Genomic DNA, 26,463 nt, shown 5'->3' on the forward strand with positions numbered 1-26,463 from the left:
TCTGCAAAAGAAAGATACAGGGCTGCAATCAGTGGTAAACAGGACCCAGGAAACAGATTTGTTTTTTTAAATGGTAGAAATCTAAACAAATTTAGAGACTGTTGGGAAGAAATCTGTAGATTGAGAGTAGATGAAAGTATGAGATGAAGGAAAAAGTAGTGTGAATACAACGCTTGGAGGAAAGACAGCGTTGAACAAGCTACGGAGATAACAGTACAGATACAGATAAATTTGTCAGTACGTGGGTGATAAATTAAGAGTTTGCCTCAATTTTCTAAAAAGAAAATAGATGGTAAAGATACTCTCCTAAGGAAGAAAATGGTATTTGCGTAGATGGCTTGAGGATAATGCTGAAGGGAACTTTGGATTCATCCTTTTCTTTCACCACACGTTAACATAAGCAAGGGCTACCAGCACTGGTATTCAATGACCTGAAGGTTTTAATCTAATGTAAGTTTTTCCTCATTAGTAAATGTAATTTTTCATCATTCTTAGAGAAGTCCAGGAAACTATGCCATATTTATGGTACTCCAGAGTCAATCATACACTGACACTCAGCATTCCTTTCATTTCTAACCAGGGGATACTATGCAGGTCCAATCTGCCCTATCCATCCCAAGTTCAATGCTGTCTTTTTTATGAAGCCTTTCAGACAACCCCAGCAGGAAGTGATCACTCCCTCTGAATAATCATATCACTTAACCTGCACACAGCAAGTACACATTTATAAGCACCAGTTGCTGTTAAGTCAATTCTGACTTATGGAGACCCCATGAGTGTGTCAGAGTAGAACTGTGTTCCACAGGGTTTTCAATGGCTGATTTTCTGGAAATAGATCACCAGGCCTTTTAGTCACACACATTAACCATTTGCACAACCCAGGTATTCCACATATTTATAATGGCACAGAATGATCCTTGGAAGGCATCAGGCTCCTGATTTGCTTCATTATGGTGTTCTATTGTGATCTGTATTGATGATGCATTCCTCATTGGAATCATAGGATTTTTAAATTATGACTGTGTTGGCAAACAATAATGTTCTTTATGTGTCCTATGCCAGGTGGATGTGAATGGGAAATGGATAAATGCTAAAGGTCCCAGTTGGACAAATATAAAGGGCAAGGGATTTCTTACATGGTCTGACCATTTCAGAAGCTGACCAATTTGAGACTGTCCTTACCACCCCCCTGCCCCATCACTGCCATCAAGAAATAGATGCTTGCTAGCATAAAGTTCCAAACACAATCTAATGGGTGGATCCACCAAGGTAAATGCTTCTTGTCTGTCCCAGAGATACCTGTTCAGACCTGACCCTATATTTCTATTCCTTCCACAGAATGAGAGACTACAGTAGGCCTGATAATAGTCATGGATCTGGGATGAGCCAGAGAAGAGCCTCTTCTGGCCACAGTCAGCAGGGTCCCTGACCTAAGACGTGTGCTAGCCTTGGGGTGCGTCTTGAAGTGATTCAGTGCAAACAGCCCACAAGTGTAGAGGTGGATTAGGAACAATGGAAAGGTGCTGTTCCTGCTCTGGGGACTGCTGGATCTCCTTTTGTATCTCTGGGGTGAATCTGTGATTAGAGACCCGGGAAAGGCCAGTGCTATGGAAAATCTGACTCTCAAACAAAATCCAGTGAGTGTAAGACACCAAATCCTCCCTATCACCAGCTCCATGTATTAGTACAACAAAATAAAAAACAAAACTAATTAGGTCCAGGGGGCAGAAAGTAGAAAGCAAGTTCTTTTAGATGGTATGAGACTTACCATCAAGGAGACTTCTCCTATTTTTCTGGCATTAGACCCAGTCCCATCCAACCACTAGCTACCAAACCCAGAGGTTGTTTGGGAATAACATTCTCCATTATGCTCTGTGTATGTACAACTTTTATTTCTCAGACTAGATCAAGCACTTCAATGGCAAAATGTCTATCTGATTCATTTTTGTTGGCCCCACCATCCCTAGCCCAATGTTTACACAGGGTAGTTTTCAGTAAAGGGGCATTTAATATTAATGTTAGTATCTAGAATATATAAAAAAAACTACAACAAATCAACAAGAAAAAGGCAAACAACTCAACAGAAAAATGGGCAAAAGTCATGAACTGAAAAATACAAAGCGAGAAGCCTGAATGCCTAATAAATACAAGAAAAGATGCAAAACCACATTAATTATCAAGAAATGCAAAATAAAAATGAAACACTATTTCACATCCGTCATATTGGCCAGTTAAGAAGTCTAATAACACCCAGTGTTAGCGGAGGTGGAAACTGATACAACCACTCTGGAAAGCAGTTTGGAATTTTTGATTAGAGGTGAAGAGATGGACACCCTATGACTCAGCAATTCCTACTCTAGACCTCTCATACATGTGAGCACAGTGAGGCATGTGCAAGGATGTTCCTTGCAGGGATATTTGTAATATCAAAAGCTGAAAACAATCTGTTTTTCAATAGGGGAATGGATAAATTGTGATTTATTCATCCAATAATACTATATAGCAGCATTTAACAATGGATAAACTTACATATGGGTAAATAAGATAGTATTTGTATCATTTTAAAACATACAGCAATAGTGTAATGAATACATATGTGTGTGGTGCAAATGGTTAAAATGCTCTGCTGCTAAACAAAAAGTTGGAAGTTTGAATCTATCCATAGGCACCTTGGAAGAAAGGCCTGGCAATCTACTTCCAAAAAATCAGTCATTGAAAACTCTATGGAGCATAGTTCTATTCTGACACACACAGGGTCACCATGAGTCACAACTGACATGCTGTAAAAGCCCTTGGTACACACCCTTCAGAATGATGGCTGTTTTGAGAACTGGGCATGAGGCTTTAACTTTGTTATCATTTTATTTCTTTAAACTGAGGAGGGGAGGGAGATCTCTACAGCAATACAAGAAAGTGTTAGTGCATATTTAACCAGGGTGGTGGTTATAAAAAAAAGGTCTTTTTTGTATTATTTTCTATTCTTATGATTTAAATTTCATAACTAAAATTCTTTAAATTATCACCTCCCTTGGGGCGGGTGCGGAGGGAACAAAGAAAATCCTATCCACTCAGTGTATCCATGTCATTAAATCTACTTTAAGACTTCTTAAAACTCTCCTTGCTCCTGCCCGGACTACATTCCTTCACTCAGATGTGAGGACTTTTTACTGAGGCCATCTAGTATCACTCGGCTGCCCATCTTCTTTACCTTTCTTGAGTTTTCTACTTTTCAATGTTCAAGGAGTTTAATGTTCACTTATTTTTCAAATCCTTTCACTTAGAATTAAGGCAGCAATTTTCTAGTTTCTGAACATCAATCTCTCTTTAGTCTCCATCACAAGATGCACTTTAAATGGATAGTATATATTTTTTTGCTTGTGGGTTTCAGTGTTGGAGTTTAAATCCAAAGAAAAGACCAAAAATATATGCACAAAACAACACATCTGGATATGAAAATATAAAGACAGTACCCTTACAAATTCCCCGATTTGCTCTACCACACACAAGTTAAACCTACCTTTAAGGTAAGTTAATTCGGCAGCACTGTTGATGCTCAGTAAGGCAGCTCCTTGATTCTGACATGAAATATAAGCTTCTTTCCAAGAAAGAGCCGTCTGGGTATTAAATTGGTAGCAACTTCCAATCTGCTCATTCTTTTCCCAATTATTTCCACAGCCATTTTCTGTTGATAAAAAGATACATCAGTGATCATAAAGTAATGGCATAATGTTTTCTACTATTGAGAACTCTTACAAATATTGCAATTCAATTTGCATACTCTTCGGGTCTGCTAAAATTGAGGCTGCCACCACTGGGCTGGAATATATTTTGATCCTTTGGTTACACAATGAAATTGAAGTCATAAGTGAAAGGTAGTCATAGTTTAGTCATAGTTCAGACATAAGTCTAGAGTTTTGGTGAAAAGATTCCAGCTGGTTAAAGGCTTCTACTCTCCCTGTATTCCTTATCAATTGCAATGCCTTGTTTCACCCCCATGTCCCTGCCTGCCCTCTGCCTAACAGTAGGAGTCTTCAGCTGTCCACCCAGTGTCACACCCCTAAGCTGATGGAAAACAAGCTCTCTTGAAGATATTGTCATAGGGGCACTCATGGTCGGCAGCAAAACCATCGGATGTGTGTGTGTGTGCAGAGACAAGCTGCTTAAATGGCCAAAATTCAGAGTCCGACGAACTATCTTACTTGGGAAACTGGGTCCAAGTTTCTCCTTAGTATTTTAATATATATATATTCAAAAATTATATATCATATTGTATATGAATTATATGGAGCCCAGGTGGAACAGTGGTTAAGAGCTTGGCTGCTAACCAAAACGTCAGCAGGTCAAATCCACCAGCCACTCCTTGGAAACCCTATGGGGCAGTTCTACTCTGTCCTATAAGGTCACTATGAGTCAGAATGGAATTATATAAGTATATGTACAGAGATGTAAATGAATATATGTATGTTATATAATGTTTTATGTAGCTATAATTACATATTCTTTAACAAGTATATAAAATGCATGTATCATTTCAGGAAAAAAACCCTTCAAGCTATTTCTTGGAATAGGTATACAGGTCTTGATATAACTGGTTCAAAAATATACTCAGAGCCTCCCATGCTCTCCCTAGGAGGAAGAAACCAATGCTGTTATGCCCCAAGTGTGTCCCAGGCTCCACTGGGTTTTTTTTTTCCAAAGGGCCTTGTCTTAGTCATCAAGTGGTGCAGTAACAGAAATACCACAAATGGATGGCTTTAACAAAGAGAAATCTATTTTCTCACAGTCTAGTAGGCTAGAAGTCCACATTCAGGGTCTCAGCTCCAGGGGTAGGCTTTCTCTCTCTGTCGGCCTTCTCATCAATCTTTCCTTGGTTTGGGAGCATCTCAGCGCAGGAACCTCAGGTCCAAAGGATATGCTCTGCTCCCAGCGCTGCTTTCTTGGTGGTATGAAGTCCCCTGTGTCTCTGCTTGCTTCTTTCTTTTATATCTCAAAAGAGACTGGCTTAAGATGCTATCTAATCTTGTAGATCTCATCAATATAACTGCCGCTAATCCATCTTATTACATCACAGTGATAGAATTTACAACGCATAGGGAAATCTCCCAGATGATAAAATGGTAGACAATCATACAATACCGGGAATCATGACCTAGGCAAGTTGGGAGATATTTTTGGGGAACACAATTCAATCCATGACAAGCTTCCCATAACCTAGTCACATATCACATGTTAGACTCATGGACCTTCAAGTTGCAAGGGCTCTCAGGGGTCATCCTGTCTAATACCCTCATTTCACAGATGGGGACAAAGATCTAGAGATGTCTGTAGAAAAGCTATAATCACAGCACTGGTCTCTGAGGCTGATCTTGATCTTCTGAATGGTGCTTCTTCTGTCACTTTTCAATGGCCTACATAACAACAAAGGCTGTTGTGACATTTGGTGAAATCAAATAGTGTGGATTCGCAAGCGTGCTGCCTAAAGGTTCATTATTACCTTTCTTTTCCAAGGTCTGTGAGTCTGGAAGCCTCCAGATGCATCGCAGAGTATTTGCTACAGAACACAGCCTCTAAGGTTTGAGAAACTTACAATCTTGCTTTTTCCCTCTGGGAGGTAGACATGAATGCATTAATAACCCTCCCAAAGGAAGCTAAAGGCAAAAAGACATACCCCAGTCAAGGCAGCAAGGTGTTGTTGTTAGGTGCCATTGAGTCTGTTCTGACTCGTAGCAACCCTATGTACAACAGAATGAAACACTGTCCAGTCCTGTGCCATCCTGACAATTATTGCTATGTTTGAGCCCACTGTTGCAGCCACTGTATCAATTCATCTCATTGAGGGTCTTTCTCTTTTTTGCTGCCCTCTACTTTATCAGGAATGATGTCCTTCTCCAGGGACTGATCCCTCCTGATAACATGTCCGAAGTACAAGAGACGAAGTTATCAAGGATTTCATTTTACTTAGATCCACAATTAGTCAAGAAATCAAACAACATATTGCATTGGGCAGATCTGCTGCCAAAGACCTCTTTAAAGTGTTAAAAAGCAAAGATGTCACTTTGAGGACTAAGGTGAGCCTGACCCAAGCCATGGTATTTTCAGTCGCCTCTATGCATGCAAAAGCTGGACAATGACAAGGAAGACTGAAGAAGAACTGATGCCTTTGAATTATGGTGTTGGTGAAGAATATTTAACATACGTGTACTGTACAGCCAGAATGCTCCTTAGAAGCAAAGATGGTAAGACCTCATCTCTTCTCTTTGATCTTCATCAGTAAGTGCTTCAAGTCCTCTTCATTTGCAACAAGCAAAGTTGTATCATCTGCATATCACAGGTTGTTAATGAGTCTTCCTCCAATCTTCATGCCAAGTTCTTCTTCATATAGTCTAGCTTCTCTGATTATTTGCTCAGCATACAGATTGAATAAGTATGGTGAAAGGACACAACCCCGATGTACACCTTTCCTGATTTTAAACCACACAGTATCCCTTTGTTCTGTTTGAACAACTGCCTCTTGGTCTAGGTACAGGTTCCACACGAGCACAATTAAGTGTTCTGGAATTCCCATTCTTTGCAATGTTATCCATAATTTGTTATGAGCCACAGAGTCAAAAGCCTTTGCATAGTCAATAAAACACAAGTAAACATCTTTCTGGTATTCTCTGCTTTCAGCCAAGATCCATCTCACATCAGCAATGATATCCCTGGTTCCATGTCCTCTTCTGAATCTGGCTTGAATTTCTGGCAGTTCCCTGTCAATGTACTGCTGCAACGGCTTTTGAATGATCTTCAGAAAAATTTTACTTGCGTGTGACATTAATGATATTGTTCGGTAATTTCTGCATTTGGTTGAATCACCTTCTTTGGAATGAGCATAAATTTGGATCTCTTCCAGTCGGCTGGCCAGGTAGCTGTCTTCCAAATTTCTTGGCATAGACAAGTGAGCTCTTCCAGTGCTGCACGTTTGTTGAAACATCTCAGTTGATGTCCTGTCAATACCTGGAACCTTGTTTTTTGCCAATGCCTTCAGTGCAGCTTGGACCTCTTCCTTCAATACCATTGGGTTTTGATCATATGCTACCTCCTAAAATGGTTGAACGTTGACCAATTCTTTTTTTTTTTTTAATTTAAATGAAGATACTTTAGATGAAGGTTTACAGAACAAACAGTTTCTCATTAAACAGTTAATACACATATTGTTTTATTGCATTGGCTAACAACCCCACGACATGTCTACACTGTCCCTATCACCAGCTTTCCTGTCCCCTCCTGCTTTCTAGTCCTTGTCCTTGGGCTGTTGTGCCCCTTTAGTCTCGTTTTGTTTTATGGGGCTGTCTAATCTTTGGCTGAAGGGTGAACCTCAGGAGTGACTTCATAACTGAGCTAAAAGGGTGCCCAGGGGCCATACTCTCAGGGTTTCTCCAGTCTCTGTCAGGCCAGTAAGTCTGGTCATTTTTTGTGAGTTAGAATTTTGTTCTATACTTTTCTCCAGCTCTGTCCAGGACCCTCTACTGTGATCTCTGTCAGAGCAGTCAATGATGATAGCCAGGCATCATCTAGTTGTACTGGACTTAGTCTGGTGGAGGGCGTGGTAGTTGTGGTCCATTAGCACTTTGGACTAATCTTTCCCTTGTATCTTGTTTTCTTTATTCTCCCTTGCTCCCGAAGGGGTGAGACCATACCAATTCTTTTTGGTAGAGTGCCTCTGTGTATTCCTTCCATCTTCTTTTGATGTTTCCTGCATCGTTCAATATTTTGCCCAGTGAATCCTTCAATAGTGCAACTCCAGGCTTGAATTTTTCCACAGTTCTTTCAGCTTGAGAAATGCCAAGTGTGTTCTTCCCTTACGGTATTCTAACTCCAGGTCTTTGCACATTCCATTACAATAGTTTGTCTTCTCGAGCCGCCCTTTGAAATCTTCTGTTCAGCTCTTTTACTTTATCATTTCTTCCATTTACTTTAGCTACTCTATGTTCAAGAGCAAGTTTCAGAGTCTCTTCTGACATCCATTTTGGTCTTTTCTTTCTTTCCTGTCTTTTTAATGGCCTTTTGCTTTCTTCATATATGATGTCCTTGATATCAGGTGGAGTGGGCATGAGAATCAGGAATCCTGGATTCTCGACCAGCTCCACAGGAAGGTAGTGTGACTCGAGCAGGTCACTTCATTGATGCTAGGCCTGCTGATTCTCACTTGAGAAATGAGGGGTTGCAATGAATAACCTCTAAGGTCCCTCCCATATCTAAAGTTTCTGATCTGAATGATAGACTTAAATGAAATTAATGCCTGGTTAATTAAACTCTGGAGCCTTGGTGGCTGTGATGGTTGTGTGTCAACTTTGCCGGGCCATAATTCTCTGTGTTTATATGTGATCATTCCCATGATTGAATCTGCTGTGAGTAGCCAATCAGTTGAAGGGGAGTTTCCTTGGGGGTGTGGCCTGCATCTGAATATAAGCAGATATTCTGGCTTTTTGCTTCCTCTGGATCCTGTGGCTGCCTCATGTTCATCTGACCTCCAGTTCTTGGGACTTGAGCTATCAGCTTATCTGCTAACCTTGGGATTTGTCGATCTTCACAGCCTGTGAGCTGAGCCCTGCTCTCCGACCTTCCGATCTTGGGTTCTCCAGTGGCTGTGGCTACGTGAATCGGGAGAAGCCTCTATCCTAATCCATGGACTTGGGATGTTCCAGCCTCTACACTCATATGAGCTGCTTCTTTGATATAAATCTCTCTATATATAGATTTATACACTTTACTGGTTTTGCTTCTCTAGAGAAACTCGCCTAAGACATTTGGTACCGAGAGTGGTTCTAGAGAAACAAAATTGTAAGGATAAGTTTTCTAAACTGGTTCTCAGGTCTGATTAGTCTTAAAGATGTTGATGACTCTGCTTCCAGCAGTAAAGAGGGCACTGCTAATCCATGGCATGAGGTGGTAATACAAATACGCAAAATATCACCACCGGCAGATCAGGTATTGGTGAAAGGCGAGGCTCAGGGTGAACACATGTGTGATATCTTTCTACAGTTTTGTCAGAATGAGAAGTATCAGGAAGCTGGTTGGTTGGTCCTACTTTCGCTAGACAAACTGGTGAAAGAAAGAGATGTGCTCAGGGCTTCAGAGTCAAAGCTTAAGTGCTGCATAAATGACCTCAAGGCTTCCACTTGTGCTTTGAAAGCCTTATTTCTTGTAGTAAGAGAGCTGAAATTGCTGAAAACCAAACCCACAGTCTTATTGTAAGAGTGGCTGAATTATAATGCCAGCTCAAATGCCAACCTCAAAAGGTGTCTGAAGTTAAAGTAAGGGCACTGATTGGGAAGAAATGGGATCCTAAAACTTGGGATGGGGACATATGGGCAGATAATCAGTAAGCTGAGGACACTGAGCCCCTAAATTCTGGTGAATCACTCCTACCAGCAGAACCACTCCCATCTGAAGAGATTACTTCATGTTTGTCTGCTAAACCACCCTGCCCAGAAAAACCATTAGTCCCTCCACTCCCATCTAATGAGATTAGCCCAAGCTGAGCTGTCTCAGTCTCAAAAGGTATGGTCATGACCTCTAGGGTTTCAAAGGGTGGAGTTGTCACTCAGATGGACCAGGAGAATGGTGCACCTAAAGCCAAGGAAGCAGAGTTGCTGTCCCAGTGGGCCTGGAAGGCAGAGCTGAATCCCAGAGCTGAGGGGTCTCCAATAAGAATCCGGAGACTGTGGCTAATACCTAGAGTCTGGAGGGCAAGGCTATTGTGTGAATGCTCTCAGAGAACAGAGGATTATTTTCAAAGCCTTGAGAGCTAATGTAATGTGTTCTGCTGACTTGCTTGGTGCCTGTTATCCCTTCTATTGTTCCAGTTTCTCCCATTTGTAACAAAAATGTCTAGCTTGTGCCTGTTCTGCCATTGTACCTTTGGAAGCAGATAACTTGTATTCTAGATTTCACAGATGCAGAGGAATTTTTGGATTTTGGACTTGGAGTGAAGACTTTTGCAATGATGATGAGTATATTTTGCAATGTTGCAAGGACATGAATTTTTGGGGGCCAAAGGGTAGAGTGTCATGGATTGAGTTGTGTCCCCCCAAAAATCTGTCAGCTTGGCTAGGTCATGATTCCCAGTATTGTATGATTGTCTACCATTTTATCATCTGATGTGATTTCCCTATGTGTTGTAAACTCTATCACTATGATATAATAAGATGGATTAGCAGCAGTTATACTGATGAGGTCTACAAGATTAGTGTCTTAAGCCAATCTCTTTTGAGATATAAAAGAGAGAAGCAAGCAGAGACACAGGGGACCTCACACCACCAAGAAAGCAGTTCCAGGAGCAGAGCATATCCTTTGGACCTGAGGTTCCTGCGCTGAGATGCTCCCAGACCAAGGGAAGACTGATGCATCACAAGGACCTTTCTTTAGAGCCAACAAAGAGAAAGCCTTCCCCTGGAGCTGACGCCTTGAATTTGGACTTGTAGCCTATTAGACAGTGTGAGAATAAATTTATCTTTGTTAAAGCCATCCACTTGTAGTAATTCTGTTAGAGTAGTACTAGATGAGTAAGACAGTGGCACCGTGGTTAAAGCTCTCAGCTGTTAACCAAAAGGTCAGTGATTCGAATCCACCAGCTGCTCCATGGGAGAAAGATGTGGCAGTCTGCTTCCATAAAGATTTACAGCCTTGGAAACCCTATAGGAGTGGTTCTACTCTGTCTAGTAGGTCGCTATGAGTCAGAATTGATTCGAGGACAGTGGTGGTTTTTTTGGTAATTAATCTCTGCTGGTTATCAATAACAGCTTAAATACAGTTTGTTCTCTTTAAGTAGGTTCCAGGTGTTGGAAAGTCTTTACCTAAGTACTTCCCAGATGAGCAGCATCATCGAAACCTGATTGGAAACTGGTTAAAATGCAAATTCTCAGGCCCTACCTCAAATCTACTGACTCAGAATCTCTGGAAGTGGGGCCCAGGAATGTGTGATCTAACAAATCCTCCAAGTGATTCTGTTGCACCCTGAACCTCTGAGAATCTTTGGATCAATATAATCAATTGAATTGCTTAGAATTTTGCATATTGAAGCTCAGCTTTCTTTAATGAGAAATCAGTGTTACTAATAACTCTGGTTTGGCTACTTGGGGAAGGATAGTACAGCGATTTAGAGCAAGGATTTCAAAGCCATATTTCCTGGGTTTGAATCCTGGCTCTGCTAGCTAGCAGCTGTGTGACATTAGGCAAGTTATTTAACCCCTCAATGCCTCACTTTCCTCATCTGTAAAATGGGGATAAATAATGTACCTACCTTATAGTGTAGATACAGGGTTGCTATGAGGATTGAATGTGTTAACGTATGTTGAGTTCTTAGAACAGCGCCTAACACACGACAGGGCCCTGTAAGTATTAACTATTAATACTTAGGTCTGTAGCTCTTCCCTTTCCTCTTTGCTACATATTCTCCCAACCCATTGCCCTTTAAAAAATGTTTCTTGAGCACTTCTCACATGTCAAGAACTGTGCTCCCTGTAACTCACCTAATCAGAGAATAAATGTGTCTCAGTTATACTACATGATGATGCAACTGCTACTTTGATCTCTCCTTGTCTTTCTAAAGAACAGTGAATTCTTTAGCAAACCCTGAATAGTTTTCTTCAAATAAGAAGCAACTAGAAAAGGTGTTCTGTCCAACATATAGGGAACAATGTTACCGATTTTGAGAGGGCCAGGGATATCTGTCTCTTCTCTCTCGTAACCTTTCCTTCAGCCCATATTCACATCTAAGTCTCCACCACCCTAATAGTGTTTCTTCAACCTATCTCCTCCACAAACCACCACCTTGCTCGCTCCTTTACTTCTCCATGAAACTTAAGAGGCTTACTCTCCCCTTCTATTCGTGAATCAGTCCACTGGAATCCAGATTCCACTACTGCTTGTCTTCTGGAATTGCTCTATGAAATATTAAAGGTCAGCAGCAATTTCTTAAATGCTCATGCCTTTTCCACTTGCCCTTCCTTTGTGAGGTATTTATGTTATAGAACACTCCCTCCTCCTTTGTTTTCCATGACACCATCCCATCTTGATTTTCTTTCCCAACCTACTTTTGAAAGCAAACTCAAAGCTACACACATTTCTCTCTGTGCCGTCCCCAAATATAAACATTCCTCACCGTTATTTTTGAGTCATCTTGTACACTTCCTGTCTTAGTCATCTAGTGCTGCTCTAACAGAAATACCACAAGTGGATGGCTTTTAAAAAGCGAAATTTATTTTCTCACAGTCTAGTAGGCTACAAGTCCAAATTCGGGGTGCCAGCTCCAGGGGAAGGCTTTCTTTCTCTGTCCACTCTCGAGGAAGGTCCTCATTGTCAATCTTATCCTGGACTAGGAGCTTCTCTGCTCAGGAACCTCGGGTCCAAAGGACGCACTTTGCTCCTGGCACTGCTTTCTTGGTGGTATGAGGTCCCCAACTCTCTGCTTGCTTCCCTTTCCTTTTATCTCTTGTTAAGATAAAAGGTGGTGCAGGCCACACCCTAGAGAAACTCCCTTTACACTGGATCAGGGATGTGACCTTAGTAAGGGTGTTATACAATCCCACCCTAAACTTCTTTACCATAAAATCACAATCACAAAATGGAGGACAACCACACAATACTTTGAATCATGGCCCAGCCAGATTGATATACCCATTTTTTGGGGGACATAATTCAATCCATGACACTTCCTTCTCCTTTATGCCTCATATAAACAGTATCTTCTTCTTTCCATGTGTAAAGTTAACCAGCCCATACATACCTGGTTTTAAGCAGATGCCCCACTTCTGATCATATTCATAATTTAAGGTGGTTGCACACCATGGGCCACTATGATTTTCATCAACAACGCACTCATGGTGCCAGGTGCCATTAATTAAGAATGGAAATTCACAAGGCCTCCCGTAGGCGTTCCCATCTCTGGTATACATCTCTGTGGGTTGGGGAGGAAGTAGAGGAAAGAGGAATTAAAGCTGTGTAATCCGCTTTAGTTAGGTAAATTCTAAAACAGTTTTTAAAGAAAGATTGTTGTTTTCACTTATGCGATTACAGTATTTGGGTAGGTTGTATAATGTGGTAATTAGGAGCGTGGAAGCTGATTGCTCAGATCTGGACTTGAATCCTAAGTCCCCCTATTAATCAGTTGTGTGGCTGTAGGCAAGCTCTATAACCTCTTTTAGCTTTAGTTTCTGCATTTACAAATTAGAAAGAACAAGAATAGAGAAAATAAAAAATAAATCCAAGTAATCTGTTTTAGTGTAAGTTTGCTTACCAACTCTTTATTAACTGCTATTTCTCTACCTTTTAAGATGTTATAAAACTGATGTATTAGACCTATTAAGACTGTACTGATTACATTTGAAAACAATCCTTACATGTCTGTGGAAACAAAATTTGCTAAACTATTAAAAAAAAAATTGGTCCCTAACCAGCAGCATTAGATCACCTGGGAACTTCTTAGAAATGCAAATTATCAGCAGGCGTTTGAACCAGAACAAACCAGTTCAAAGCCCTGACAGCAACACAGAAGCTTCCAATGACAGACAGGTGGTGGCTACACTTGAGGTGCGCTGGCTGGGAAGTGAACCCAGGTCTCCTGCTCGGGAGGCGATAATTCTACCTCTGAAGCACCACTGTCCCAATAGTAAGGGTAGGGGTAGAAAAATACTTTGGAATCCCTGAAGGTGGTATGAGCTTTGGAACTACCTGTGGAGTTAGAGAGGTGGACAAACAGCCCCACTGTTCAGAGACGGGGGACAGAATCAGGACTGTAGGTTTTGACGATGTGAGAGGAAGAGCTGCTGGACATCTGAAAGAGTTCTTGGAAAGGCAACCCAAACCCAACCAAACCCATTGCAGACGAGTCGAATTCTGACTCATAGTGACCCTATAGGACAGAGTAAAGCTGCCCCATAGGGTTTCCAAGGCTGTAGTCTTTATGGAAGTAGACTGCTATATCTTTCTCCGTGGAGCGGCCGGTGGGTTCAAACTGCTGACCTTTCAGTTACTAGGGGAGCACTTAACCACTGTGCAACCAGAGCTCCTTTGGAGAGGGAAAACCAAACCAAACCCACTGCTGACAAATCAATTCTGACTCACAGTGACCTTCTAGATGGAGTAACACTGCCCCATAGGGTTTCCAAGCCTGTAAATCTTTATGGAAGCAGGCTGCCACATCTTTCTCCCCAGTGGAAAGGGAAAGGGGATGGTAATTCAGGTTATGAAAGAAGAACCGGCTTCAGCTAGGCAGTCATAGGATCAGGTGGTGACCAGTGAGGTAGCAAATTTAGCTTTCCTTTTAATAATTTCCCCTGGTACGAAAAGAAGAACTGAAAAAAAAATTCCAACCTCAAATATGCCTGGAAAAACTGGAGGAAGTACTCTATACTTACGTCAGTAACATTTCATTTGGAAAGGTGTTTTCATAGAACAGCTAGCTGTTTAAAACCCTGGTAATTATCAGACCAAATAATGGCTATTAGGTAAAGCATAGTAATCAGATCTCATCACCTTTTATCAGGCCATTAGGGTCTCTCAAAATGTCTCATGGATTTGCTTAAAAGCAGGGTTTTGAATCACTTCAAACCAGTTCAGCCATGGTTGATGAAGCAAAATCAGAACAGACTTGAATTTTTTAAATCTGGGTGAAGTGGAACAGGAAAAATTACAGCTCGAGGCCCTGGAATGGAAGACTTGGAAGAGGTGTAGTGAGCCCTTTGAGGAGCCTGATGCAGGAGAGTAGATTATTGCCAGGACTGAGGAGAGCAACACACGTGCAAAGTGGCGCGGACATTCAAAGCGGAGCAGTAGGCCGGCATCTTTAAGCAGGACACTGCTGTTTCCAACTCTGCTGTTCAAGAGATTTGGTTGGTATGCAACACGCATGCTGCCCTTGTTTTCTAAGAGGAAGATTAAGTTTCTAGCAGGGCTTCAACCCATAATTTTTCCCATTCCGCTTATTGTTCCACTTCACCCACATTTTAAAAATTCGGGTTCATTCAGGTTTCACTTCGTCAGCTATGATTGAATTGGGCAGAACTGGTTTGAAGCCCTGCTTAAAAGTATGTTTAAGACAGTATTTGATTCTACCTTCTCTACTATTTTCAAGTGTTCATTTAACTGAAGTGTGAAACTTAGCAGTTTTGAATGTATTAAACAGCAGTGCAGCAAAAGGTAAGAATAACCTAGTGCTTTTATTTGTACACAATCTTGTAAGGAACACTGGTTTTGTTTTACCATAAATGGCTTTTAACGAAGTGCTACTGTAAAAGAGTATGTTGACCTTACATTTTATAAGGATCGTCTTTATTAACTATGTTCTGTTTTTAATCACACCAAAACCTCCCAATAGCTCATGACCAATTTCTCTTCCCATATGACAGCAATAAAAAGGACAGTCCCTGAGCACAATGACTACTCCTTGCGGAACTGTAAGTTTTTTTCTAAAACTTTCCATTTCTGTAATACCAAGTGCGTTCATATGCATTTCTTCATTTACTCCTTACCTTAAGCCTATGAGGTCAATAGGACAAGTATTAACTTGCTTGTGAAATCCCCATTTTTGCAGAGAAGTTAAATAAAAAGTCCAGTCATTCAGCTGTAAGTGATGGGTAAAAATCGGCTCTCTGATTAGAGTCCTGGACATACAAGGACAACTTGTGACACCAGTGGCTGCCTTCTCTGCCTTCAAGTCACGTTTCATAGTTCAAAGCTGGGCTTCAATTAAAAGCTCTCCCATTCACAATACGCTCTGAAGAATGATAAACATCTAATACCCACAACAATGGCAACTCAATTATGCTAACTATCCACTAAGAGTTTTATTCCCATACATTCTTCGCTGTTGCTGAACCCCGAAAATTCCAGGGTTCCCTAGCAAGACAAAGCTTTCCTGAGAATAATCTTCTCTGAATGTGCCGATTTATATCAATAGCAGCCTTAAAACAACAGTTTTTTATTCCGTAACAAGTATGCCTGTTTTTTTGTGAGGAGTAGCTTACGTGGAAAACTAGCAAATGAATTTCTTTGATAACATGAGACAAAATAGCTTCAGTGATTAACAAACAGGTTACTAGACTTCTAAGAGTTGCCCAAAAGTCCAGATAGCTCTACAGTTGTCCCTCCACTAAAAGTCTGTCTCCTCTGCATAATTTGCCAAACATCCAAAATTTGAAGAATATTAAACCAGTTGCTATCAAATTGATTCTGACTCATGGCAACCACATGAGTGTCAGAGTAGAACTGTGCTCCTACTGATTTTTCAATGGCTGATCTTTCAGAAGTGGATTGCCAGGGCTTTCTTTTGAAACACGTCTGGGTGGACTTGAACTGCCAACCTTTAAGTTAGCAGCCAAGTGTGTTAATCATTTGTACCACCCAGGGACTCCTGAAGAGTGCTAGTGAGGTCAAAATATCTTAATGATATAAATGTGTATCTGGATGCTAGTCAAATCCCTTCACTCATAAAATTGATACAACTTAAGTTTTCTCTGAGATGAACACAATTCACACAGGATGGGTGTATGGGGGAGGAGGGGCTAACCCAGGACACAGTGATAAATAAGTGTTTTTATATTAGAAGTAAAAACTTTCATAGTGCAAAAGCCAAGGGAGAAGTAAAGAGGCTATATGTGGGGGAAAGAATTCTGGTTTTGAGAACTAGCTCACTTATAGCAAGCTGAGTAACACTGGACTTCACTTTGTTGGGACTTAGGTATCTTATCGCTATACAGCTAGAAAAGAGGGAGAGTGGAAGGACACCAATAGGAAGCCATCCCAGTGAAAGTCCATACAAACTCTAAGACAACTGTGGGAATACACAGAAAGGGTCGTACATAAGTAAAAAAAAAAAAAAAAAGCAGAACTGACAGGACTTAATATTCGATCAAATTTGAGTAGCAGAAGAGGAAGAAAGCAGGAAAATTTTAGGTGACTTGTAGATTTCTGACCTGGACAGCTTGGATGGTAGCAGTCACCCAGAGAAGAATAGAAGACAGGAGGCAGGTATGGCCCTGGCTTCTGAGAAATTTAAAACCTGAGGTATGTCTTGACTCATCAGAACTATGTGTACCTTTTCTGAATTTACTGTTCTAAATATTGTATTTGGCAAGGTAAGGAAACACTTCATGCTGTGAGCTGTTGCTGGCGGTACTGTTTAACTCTCTCTGGGATGGCGCGTTCTTAACCTTTTTTTGCGCTGTTGGTCGCTTTGGCAGCCATGTGAAGCCCATGGACCCCGTCTCAGAAGAACATGATAAATGCATAAAATAAGACACATAATATAAAAAAGAAAACAACCAGTTATACTGAAATGTAGACACTTGGGAGACTGAGGGAGTTTTGAGAAGATTACAACTATGCCCCTCAGAAGAATAGGGGGGCAGGAGAACAAAAGAGCCTTGCTAAGAAAATTTCCCTTTCTGATCCCTGAAGAAAACGAATGAAACAAGTTAAATTCAGTTCAAAAAGCATTTTGTTCTCAGTTTGGTCCCATGTCTTCCCTTAGCTGCCAAGTTAGAGAAAGGCTTTCGTAGCACAAAATTTAAACTTACCATTTAAGTGATATCCAAAAGACAATTGCTTTTTAAGTTTAGGAGGAAGCTGACTAGCAGAAACAGAACTGTTCAACTCCTCAAGGGCAAGGGACTGAACAAAAGGAAAACCCCATCTCTAATTCCCTAATATTTCCTCATAACAGTAGAACCTGACATTCTCATTAGTAGCTGTATCTTCTCTGGGAACTGGAAAGAAGTTTCCCCAAGAGAAACTCATGCAGGTAATGCAAAGGATGGGGGAAAAGCTGCCATCTTGAGCCTGAGGCCAAATTTAGCTTAAATAAACTTTGAGAGAAAAGAAAAACCTCTTTAAAGCTGTGTAAATTTCTGAAGAAGGGCAAGGGTGAGAAAATAAAGACTTAGATAATAAATGATATGTATCAACATTTGATGTAATTTAGAGCAACATAATGAAAAATATTTGTTTGGTTATAGCTAGTCACATTTAGTGGTTTAAGAAAGAAATCTTCCCATTCTTTTCAAACTTAGAAATTTACTGCAATCCAATCCTGATACTAAGAGCAAAGTTCATGATCTGTGCCCCCAAGGCAATATTCATATACTTATTTTTCGACATAACTAAGAAGTCCACTCTTAAAATGCTGAATCACAAATACAAACATCAAAGTGTGATCATCATGCCAAAAATAAAAATAAATAAGTACACCAACACGAGGCTATTAAAATTTTTCCATGATGTCAAAATCTGTAGGCAAGGATACATGTATACCAGTGTTCACTGCAGCCCTATTTACAATAGCCAAAAGGTAGAAACAACCCAAGTGTCCATCAACAGATACATGAGTAAACAAAATGTGGCACAGCCATACAATGAACTATCATTCAGGTCTAAAAAGAAATGAAGTTCTGATACATACCATGACATGGATCAACCTTGAAAGCATTATGCTGAGTGAAATATGTCAGATACAAAAGGACAAATATATAATCCCACTTATATGAAATACCTAGAACAGTCAAATGCATAGAGACCAAAGTTTACCTGTGGTTACTAGGCTGGGGGAAGATGGAGAGTTATTGCCTAAGGGGTACTAAGTTTCTGTTTGGGGTGATGAAAAACTTTTGGAAATGGATAGTGGTGATGGTTGCACAACAAGGTGAATGTAATTCATGTCACTGAATTGTACACTTAAAATGGTTACAATAGCAAATGATTTGTTACACGTATTTTACCACAATAAAATTTTTAAAAAATGTGTAGGCAAGAAAAAATACGCATATTTTTTCTTTTTCTTTCTTTCTTCTTCTTTTTTTTTTTAACTTAGAATAAGCTCTACTTTATTAGAGTATTCGACTTTTACCCTGTACGAAGGAGTTCCTGCTAGTCTAATGCTTTCTTTCCTCAAGTTCAGAATGGAACCACAGGAAGTACACAGGCTTGAGCATCACGTAGATTTCAAATTCCAGTTTTACCACAAAATGGCTGTGTGACCTCTGGCAAGGCACTTAACCTCCCTAGCCTTACCTGTAAAAAGGCAGCAAATATTACCGACCTCACAAGGATGTGATAAGAATGGAGCTCAAAGTAACTGCACAGTGACTGGAGCTGAACGCTAGCTCACTTCCCTTACCAGAGTATACCTTTATTTTTTACTCAACTGTGCTTGCTCAATGCCACATTTAATAAGCACAACAGCAAATAAGTTAGTTCCTCTCGAATACTTACCATGGTAAGGCTGCTCACAAAGGCTCTCCTCTGTGCCTCCTTTTATCCAGACATCAGATGAATTTGTACTTGCTATTGCATGTCCATCCTTCAGAGTCAGCCTGTACTGTGCAGCACCATACAGAAACTTGTGCTCACACTTCCACCACAGCATGGCACTGGAGTCACAGCTAAACATTCTCAAGGAATCCACAGGTTTGGCAATATCTAGGCCAAGGCACATCTGGGATTGTAAATGAAAGAGCCGGTGCCGGGATACCCACTTCCATAACATGTCCTCCGTTTCCTGACAGTCCTTTGCTACTATCCAGTCATTCAGTGGCTTGATGCACTTGCCCGTGTCTGCATTGACGATGGTGAATGGGTCATTACCTGGGTGAAGACAGTCAAGGAAGATATTTCAGGATGTGAATTATATGATCAATGTGCCTTGGTCCTTGCTTTCTGAGGAAAGTACGAGTGCCACTGGCCTGTTCCTAATCTCAGTTCTTTATAAACTGCCAGGTACTACACAAAGGTAGGAGGACAGTAGTGGCCTGGGGACAGAGGCTCCAGAACTGGACCGTCTGGTTCAAATTTTGCCTCTGCTACTTCTTAACCATGTGACAAGGCCAAGTTATTTGGCCTCTCTGTGCCTCAGTTTCCTCTATTTGTAAAATATGAAAAATAACAGTACCTACTTCTTACAGTTGCTATGAAGATTAAGTGAGATAATGCATATAAAGCACTTAGAACAGTATGTGTATTTGTTACTCTAATTCCATGAGAGAAGCTCCTTAGTTTTCATATTCCTTAGACAGGTGGTCTGCAGTCAATGAAAAATAAGCTGAGCCTATTTGTGACCACAATTCTGACTTGCTCACACTTTTGCTACTGTGGCAGGATAAAGTATGACGTGATGAAGGCATGTTTGGTTCTCTGCCCCTGGGTGAAGCATGTAGCCAGGCCTCTGTGCTCCTCCTCTGCCTCAAGGGAAGTTAGTGTAGCAAGGCAGGAGAATTTGCTTTTGAGGGGCCTCTGAGTGGGTTCAAACCACCAGCCTTTCAGCTAATAGTCGAGTGCTTACCAGTGTGCACCACCCTGGAACTCCTTAAAATAGACAACAGTTGAACAATTTGGTCAGTTCTTATACAAAAAAAAAATTTTAAATAATTATAGCATAGAACATGTGGATGAGAATGAAGCTGGAATATTGTCGACAAGCTTAAACCACCATTGTCAATGAACCAAAGAGCTAAGCAGAACGACCTGTAAAATTTTGGTCCTAAAAAGGCACTTTCATTTTGATGTCAGTTTCACAGTCACTGGTTTTACCAACACCAAATGCCTTTTCCAGTCATGGCTCATGGGCTTTAGAGTTCAACATTCTTATACTGGGGAATGAGGACTTGAGGGGAATTTCACCATGTAAATAATAAGGATAAAATTAAACCCAATTGCCGTTTGGACTCCTGACACAATTTTGGTTTTGCTTTAAATAACAGCCGCAGCAACAACAGAAACAACAAGAACAACAACAACAACAAAAATCCTTTAAAGCTTAAAGTTATTTCTGCTTTCAAATCTGTATTTTAAAATATTGCATATGGTTGCAACTAGATATGTTTGCCATAGTAGCTTCAATCCCTCACTCTTTCCTCTTTGACATCGTTTCTGCCATTTCTTACATGACAAACACAGGTTGAGAGGCTAATCAACAGAAAAAAAAATGTACTATCTTACGAGAGTACCACTCACACTTTGTCTAACGCCCTTCTCTCACATATTCAACAGCCATTCACGTCCTTAATCTACCTCTTTCCCAAACTATTATCTCCCACCTCTCCAAAATAAATCTTGTGTTCCAAGGTATCAGGAATTACAACAGGAAAAAAAAAAGTCTCCTCCTACAGGAGAACGGGTGGCAGACACCATTGAAGGAACCTTCCTCTCTCCGGCCCTGTTCTCTCACTGGCCTCTCTCTGGGCACTCTGTTCTGTGTCCCTTCACCCCAAACAGGTGAACTTGGAAAGCTACAAGCTTTGCTTCCCTTTGTAGTTTGGAGTTCCAGAGTTTTCAAGTTGCCTTCACAGAATCCAGTGGATTATCTGCAGTTCTCAGTATAGTGGAAAGAGCAGGGAATAAGGAGTTAGGGGTCCCAGAGTGAAGACTCACATCTGCCACCAGTCAGCTGGGAGACTATGGTAGGTCACTAACCTCTCCAGGGCCTTCGTTTCTTCAAATGTAAGATGAAAGCAGTGGAACAGGAAATACCTAAAGCCATTTTTAGAGCTAACATCCTATGCTTCTATAAGATAACAGCTTCCCTAGCCTTGAAGATTTTACTAGTCTTTGCTGAGTTCGTTGCATATTGTTCTTGATCAGATGTCCATAACCTTAGTATGTCATGCTACTGCCATTTCAGGTCATTCTAATCTTTGTATCAGACATGTGCACTTAGGTGACAGTGCTGCTTTATAAATACTCTTTGGAAGATTAAAAAAAAAATTACCTTTTCCCATTTACTACACATGTTTTACTTCTGGGACACCCATGGACATAACAACCTCTTATAAACTCTGAAAGACTATAGGAGACATATGGAGTAGCACCGAGGAACAATTACTGAATTGCAAAATCTCTAAAGGTAGATACTCGCCCTCAGTCTAAACATGTATGCGAGACCAACGTTTAACACCTATAGTGGTCACTTAGCACGAGTATTAATTACTGATATGCTTTAGGGAAACTTGTCATTAGCCTTCATATATGATATAGAAGCATTCACACATAATACACCAGCTAGAGAGAGTGCTGTTCAGTTTCATGATGTTTTCTCATCTCCTTCTTCACTCTCAGCAGGAACCGTTCACTCCGCCTGAGTCCTGTGATCCTTTTGGGATGACAGGTAGAAGAGAGGGAAGAAGGACCAAGGAAGTGTGAAAATAACTCCTTATCTAGAAAATCGGTTATATGATATAGAAAATGTTTTAGAAATGTATTACACTTTGAAAAGGCGATTACAGAGCAATTTATAAAACATTATTGATAGACTTATATCACACCTTGTTCACTTTACAGCCTCATGATGGTCCTAAATGCAATTTTAACTGTTATCTTCAAATACAATATGGGGGCAAATTTAAAAGGCAGAGGTTGATTTAAAAAAATAATAATAAAAAAGCTTCATCACCCCAATAGCACTTTTTATATGCTTCATTTTATATTAACACTCCAATGGTGTTTGAGACGAAATGGCTAAATAGTGTTAGCATAAATTGAAAGTGAATTTTTAGTACTTCCACATCCATCAAAGGAAAACTCTCTCTCTTGGTGTTTTCTGATTGTCTGATCACTACATAACCCTTTTCTGATAAGTAGTAAGCCAAACAGTTTTGCACCTTCCAAAAAGAAGCTGGGTATTGACATTTTATAAGCCGCAGATAAATGGAGAGTGAAATGGTTTGGGAAGGCAAGAGAATGAAGATCACAGCATTTATAGTTTCAGGGGAATTTCCACAGCTCACACTGTAGGCATTTTGTGGAGTCTCTACTGTGCGTGCAGAGGGGATGGGTGCAGTAGGAGAGAATCAGATGTTGGCGTTTGCTGGTTGAAAAACAGGTCCTGAAGTGGCGGTTGGGTCCATGGCAGTCGAGTAGGAGTCAGAAAGTTATGGATTACAGATTGGGTGGCGTAGGCTGGAGGGACTCTTCAGGAGTCCCTGAAGGACTGGTTTACTTCAAGCTGTTAGCTCTCCAAGAAGGAGGTAAAAAGGTAAATTAAGCAATTGGCATCTCCCCAAGGACACAGAGGTTCTCCTTCAGCAAGCGGGCAATGGAGCCCACTCGCACAAGCCTAGCTGCTTCCACGCCATCACCAGCATTAGGAAGCTGACACACTGCCAAACAAGCGACCAAAATGGCTGGGGTTTCAAAATCCTGATGCATCCCCTAATAAGGCCACAAGTCTGGTCTCAGGGTGAGAGAAGGCTGACCAGAGCTGCCAACGGTGGGAAAGGATATAGGAAAATAAATACCTGCAGGAAAGTAGCGCAGGGAGAAAGGAATTAAACCGAGTGAATGGGACAAGGATTGCAGAGATTGCAAAAATAAAGGGGACACAAAAGTGGACTAAAATAAATACAGAAGGAGTCAAAGAGGTTAGTGATTGAAAGGCTAGCATATTTTTACTTTGTTGTGGCAGAGAAATTTTCCTTGGGGAGTTGTGGGGTAGACGGCATAGAATTCTCACAGCAATAAAGGACTGCATTATTAATAGACTTTTTGGTAGTTCCTAACATAGAGTGTCAAAGAAGAATGGCAAAGTGCGATTCAAAGCAGGATCCATTAAATGGTCCTTGAAGTAGATGGGGTAATGCCACTCACACTCTGAGAAACCTCTTCCCTTCACTCTCTGAAGAAAGTCTAAATCAGATCATAACTTAGATTAGTTACAGTGAAAATAAGAGTCACATGCAAGTTAGCAATATTTTTCAAAAACTCTCCTGACTGTGTGATAGACATATTTACAACAACAACAACAAAGAGTAGCCGCTGAGGCTGCTTATGTACAACCAAAATCCTCATGGAATTTAGTTTCTTGATTTGGAGTTTTAGGGTCATGGTTTCATGGGACATCCCAGTTAATTTGCCTAATAACATGTTTAGTGCTTCTGTTCGTTGCATAGTGCCTGGGGTCTTAAAAGCTTGCAAGCAGCCATCCAAGGCACAACAATTGGTCTCTATTCACCTGGAGCAACAGAGGAAGAAGGAGAGTCAGGAATAAGAGGAGGATATGGAATTTGTGGCTAATTACCTCCATGAACAACTGCCTCCTTTGCCATGAGACCAGAAGAACTGGATGGTGCCCAGCTACCATTACTAAACATTTTAATCAAAGTTGCTATAGAAGAATCCTGATCAAAAGGGGGAAAATGCAGAACAGCATTTCAAATTTTCATAGACTCCAAATTTCCTGGAGCCATGAAAGTTGGATGAACCCATGAAACTATTGCCCTGAGATAATTTTTAAACCTTAAACCAAAAATATCCCCTGAATAGAGGGTCCAGGACAGAGTGGAAGAAAAAGGTAGAACAAAATTCAAATTCACACACACACACAAAAGACCAGGCTTGCTGGTCTGACAGAGAATGGAGAAATCCAAGTGTATGGCCCCCAGACACCCTTTTAACTCAGTACTGAAGCCTCTCCTGAGGTTCACCCTTCAGCCAAAGATTAGATAGGTCTATAGAGCCAAAAATAACACACATGAATGACGTGCTTCATAGTTCAGTCATGTATATGAGACTAATGGACACACGGGCTGAAAAGCAAAGACAAGAAGGCAGGAAGGGACAGGAAAACTGGACCAATGAAAATAGGGAACCTGCAGTGGAGAAAGGGAGAGTGTTGACACATCGCAGGGTTGGCAACCAATGTCACAAAACCATTTGTGTATTAACTCTTTAATGAGAAACTAATTTGCTCTGTAAACTTTCACCTAAATCACAATTTAAAAAAAAAATCCCCTGAAGTCTTCTTAAAACCAAACAATAATTTAGCTTAACTAGTAAATAAGTCTGTCTTGAGCATTATGCTCTCTTAAGAACTGTCTATGGGATCAAATTGACAACAGCAACTTGGAAGATTAGATAGGAACCTTAGACGGCAGTGAATTTACTTTAATAGGGAGGAACAACTCAGAAAAGGAAGGTGAGAATGGCTGCACAACTCAAAGAATGTAATCAATGTCACTAATTGGTATATGTAGAAACTGTTGACTGGACGTGTGTTTTGCTGTGTATATTCTCAACAAAAACAACAAAATAAATAAAAATTTTAAAAATGAAAACAAAAACAAAAAAAACCCTCTCTTGCCCATATTGCACTTCCTCATACAGATGACATAAGCGGTGGGTGGGGACGACCCATTCATTACTCGTTATGCAGTCCGACCAAGAAACAAAGTCCTCAGCATACCTTTAGCCAAGGCAAAAAGAGAAAGTAAAAGTAAACTCTCAATTGCTGCCAAAGGGGATGGTGAGGCTGGCACTACCCTGAGCATCAGACAAGGGCATCTGTTCCTGGTCCTGCTTCCGCAGTGACAGGCAGGAGGTCGCAGGCAAGCGACCGGCGCTTCAGCCTGGGGCCTTCAGCTTCGGGTGGTCGTTTGGAACTCATAAACGAATGAGCAGGAAAGGTCCCTGCTCTAGCTGGTGGGTGGGTGAGGACATCATAGCAAAGTTATGCTCATTGTCACTTTCGGAGATTGCTTAACCAGACTTCCTTTCTAAAGTGCATCGTGGGCGCGGTAAGATCGGGAGATTATTATTCATCCTTGGTGCTGTGTACCTCTGACACAGGGGCGAAGGAGGGGAGAAAATGAGCGGGAGGGGGGCGTAGGGAATAATGGGGCGCCCCATACTCCAGAGGAGCAACAGTTTAGAGGACAGACGACGATGAAGGGGTGGGGGAGCCGCTCAGAAAAGACTGTTAGTCTCCTCTACCTTGGACTCCAGTCCCTCCAGCACGAGAAAGGCCCTGCCCACTCACGCCCGACTGCACCCTTCTCCCGATCCCGGATCCCCGAGGGCAGTGGAGCGCCATCTCCGCCAGATCTCCCCTTCAGCTTACTTTCCGAATCCAGATCCCCGTGAAAAGCACATGGTGACCTGACCCCGGAGCACACCCCCAACCCAGGCCTCGGAAAATTGGCCGATCTGGGAGAGTCGGAGTCAGCGCCGAGGGACCGGAGGTCGGGCGGACAAGCCCGCAGTTACCTGTGGTGCCAGAGGGCTCCGCACGCGCGAAGCACCGGAGGAGCAGCACGAGGAACCCCACTGCGCAGCGGGGAGTCGCCCAGCGCGTCCCCATCCTGAACTGGCCTAAACGATCCGACCCGGTCCTCGGGGAAACGCAGCACCCACTCCTCCCGCTGCGTCTAGCTAGCCCGCCAGCGCCTTTGCCTGGGGCCTCCTAGGGCGCCCCGGCCACGCCCCAATTCCCCGGCCCAATCAGATCTGCGTCTTCTTTGGGCGGGTGGGAAGTTCCCAGCGAAGGGGGAACCGGACGCCTAGAGAGCGCTGAGCACCTGCGGGGCCCGGAGTCCCCGTAGAGGCGGGAAGTGCGCACCGAGAGTGCGCGCTGTGCGCCGCGCAGGCTCCTGGCATGAGAGGCCGTGACCCCGGCCTCTTCATCAACAAAGTTTGGGAGACGTGGCACTTGGTGGGACTTGA

At 41.6% G+C, this 26,463-nt stretch overlaps 1 protein-coding gene across 2 annotated transcripts in view; it reads right to left on the reverse strand.

The window, feature by feature from the left end:
- Positions 1-26,189, reverse strand: part of LY75 (lymphocyte antigen 75) — a 146,104-nt gene extending 119,915 nt beyond the window's left edge. For both annotated transcript variants that reach the window (XM_023730435.1, XM_004375414.2), the window contains exons 1-4: positions 26,008-26,189; positions 19,249-19,620; positions 12,770-12,940; positions 3,518-3,682 (exon numbers count right to left, since the gene is read on the reverse strand). In XM_023730435.1, coding sequence (XP_023586203.1) covers positions 3,518-3,682; positions 12,770-12,940; positions 19,249-19,620; positions 26,008-26,101 — 802 coding nt within the window. In that variant the 5' untranslated portion in view covers positions 26,102-26,189. The remainder of the gene's footprint in view (positions 1-3,517; positions 3,683-12,769; positions 12,941-19,248; positions 19,621-26,007) is intronic.
- Positions 26,190-26,463: the final 274 nt, after the last annotated feature.

This window comes from Trichechus manatus, unplaced genomic scaffold (genome assembly GCF_000243295.1).
Source record: "Trichechus manatus latirostris isolate Lorelei unplaced genomic scaffold, TriManLat1.0 scaffold00036, whole genome shotgun sequence".
In the NCBI taxonomy this organism is placed as follows: Eukaryota; Metazoa; Chordata; class Mammalia; order Sirenia; family Trichechidae; genus Trichechus; species Trichechus manatus.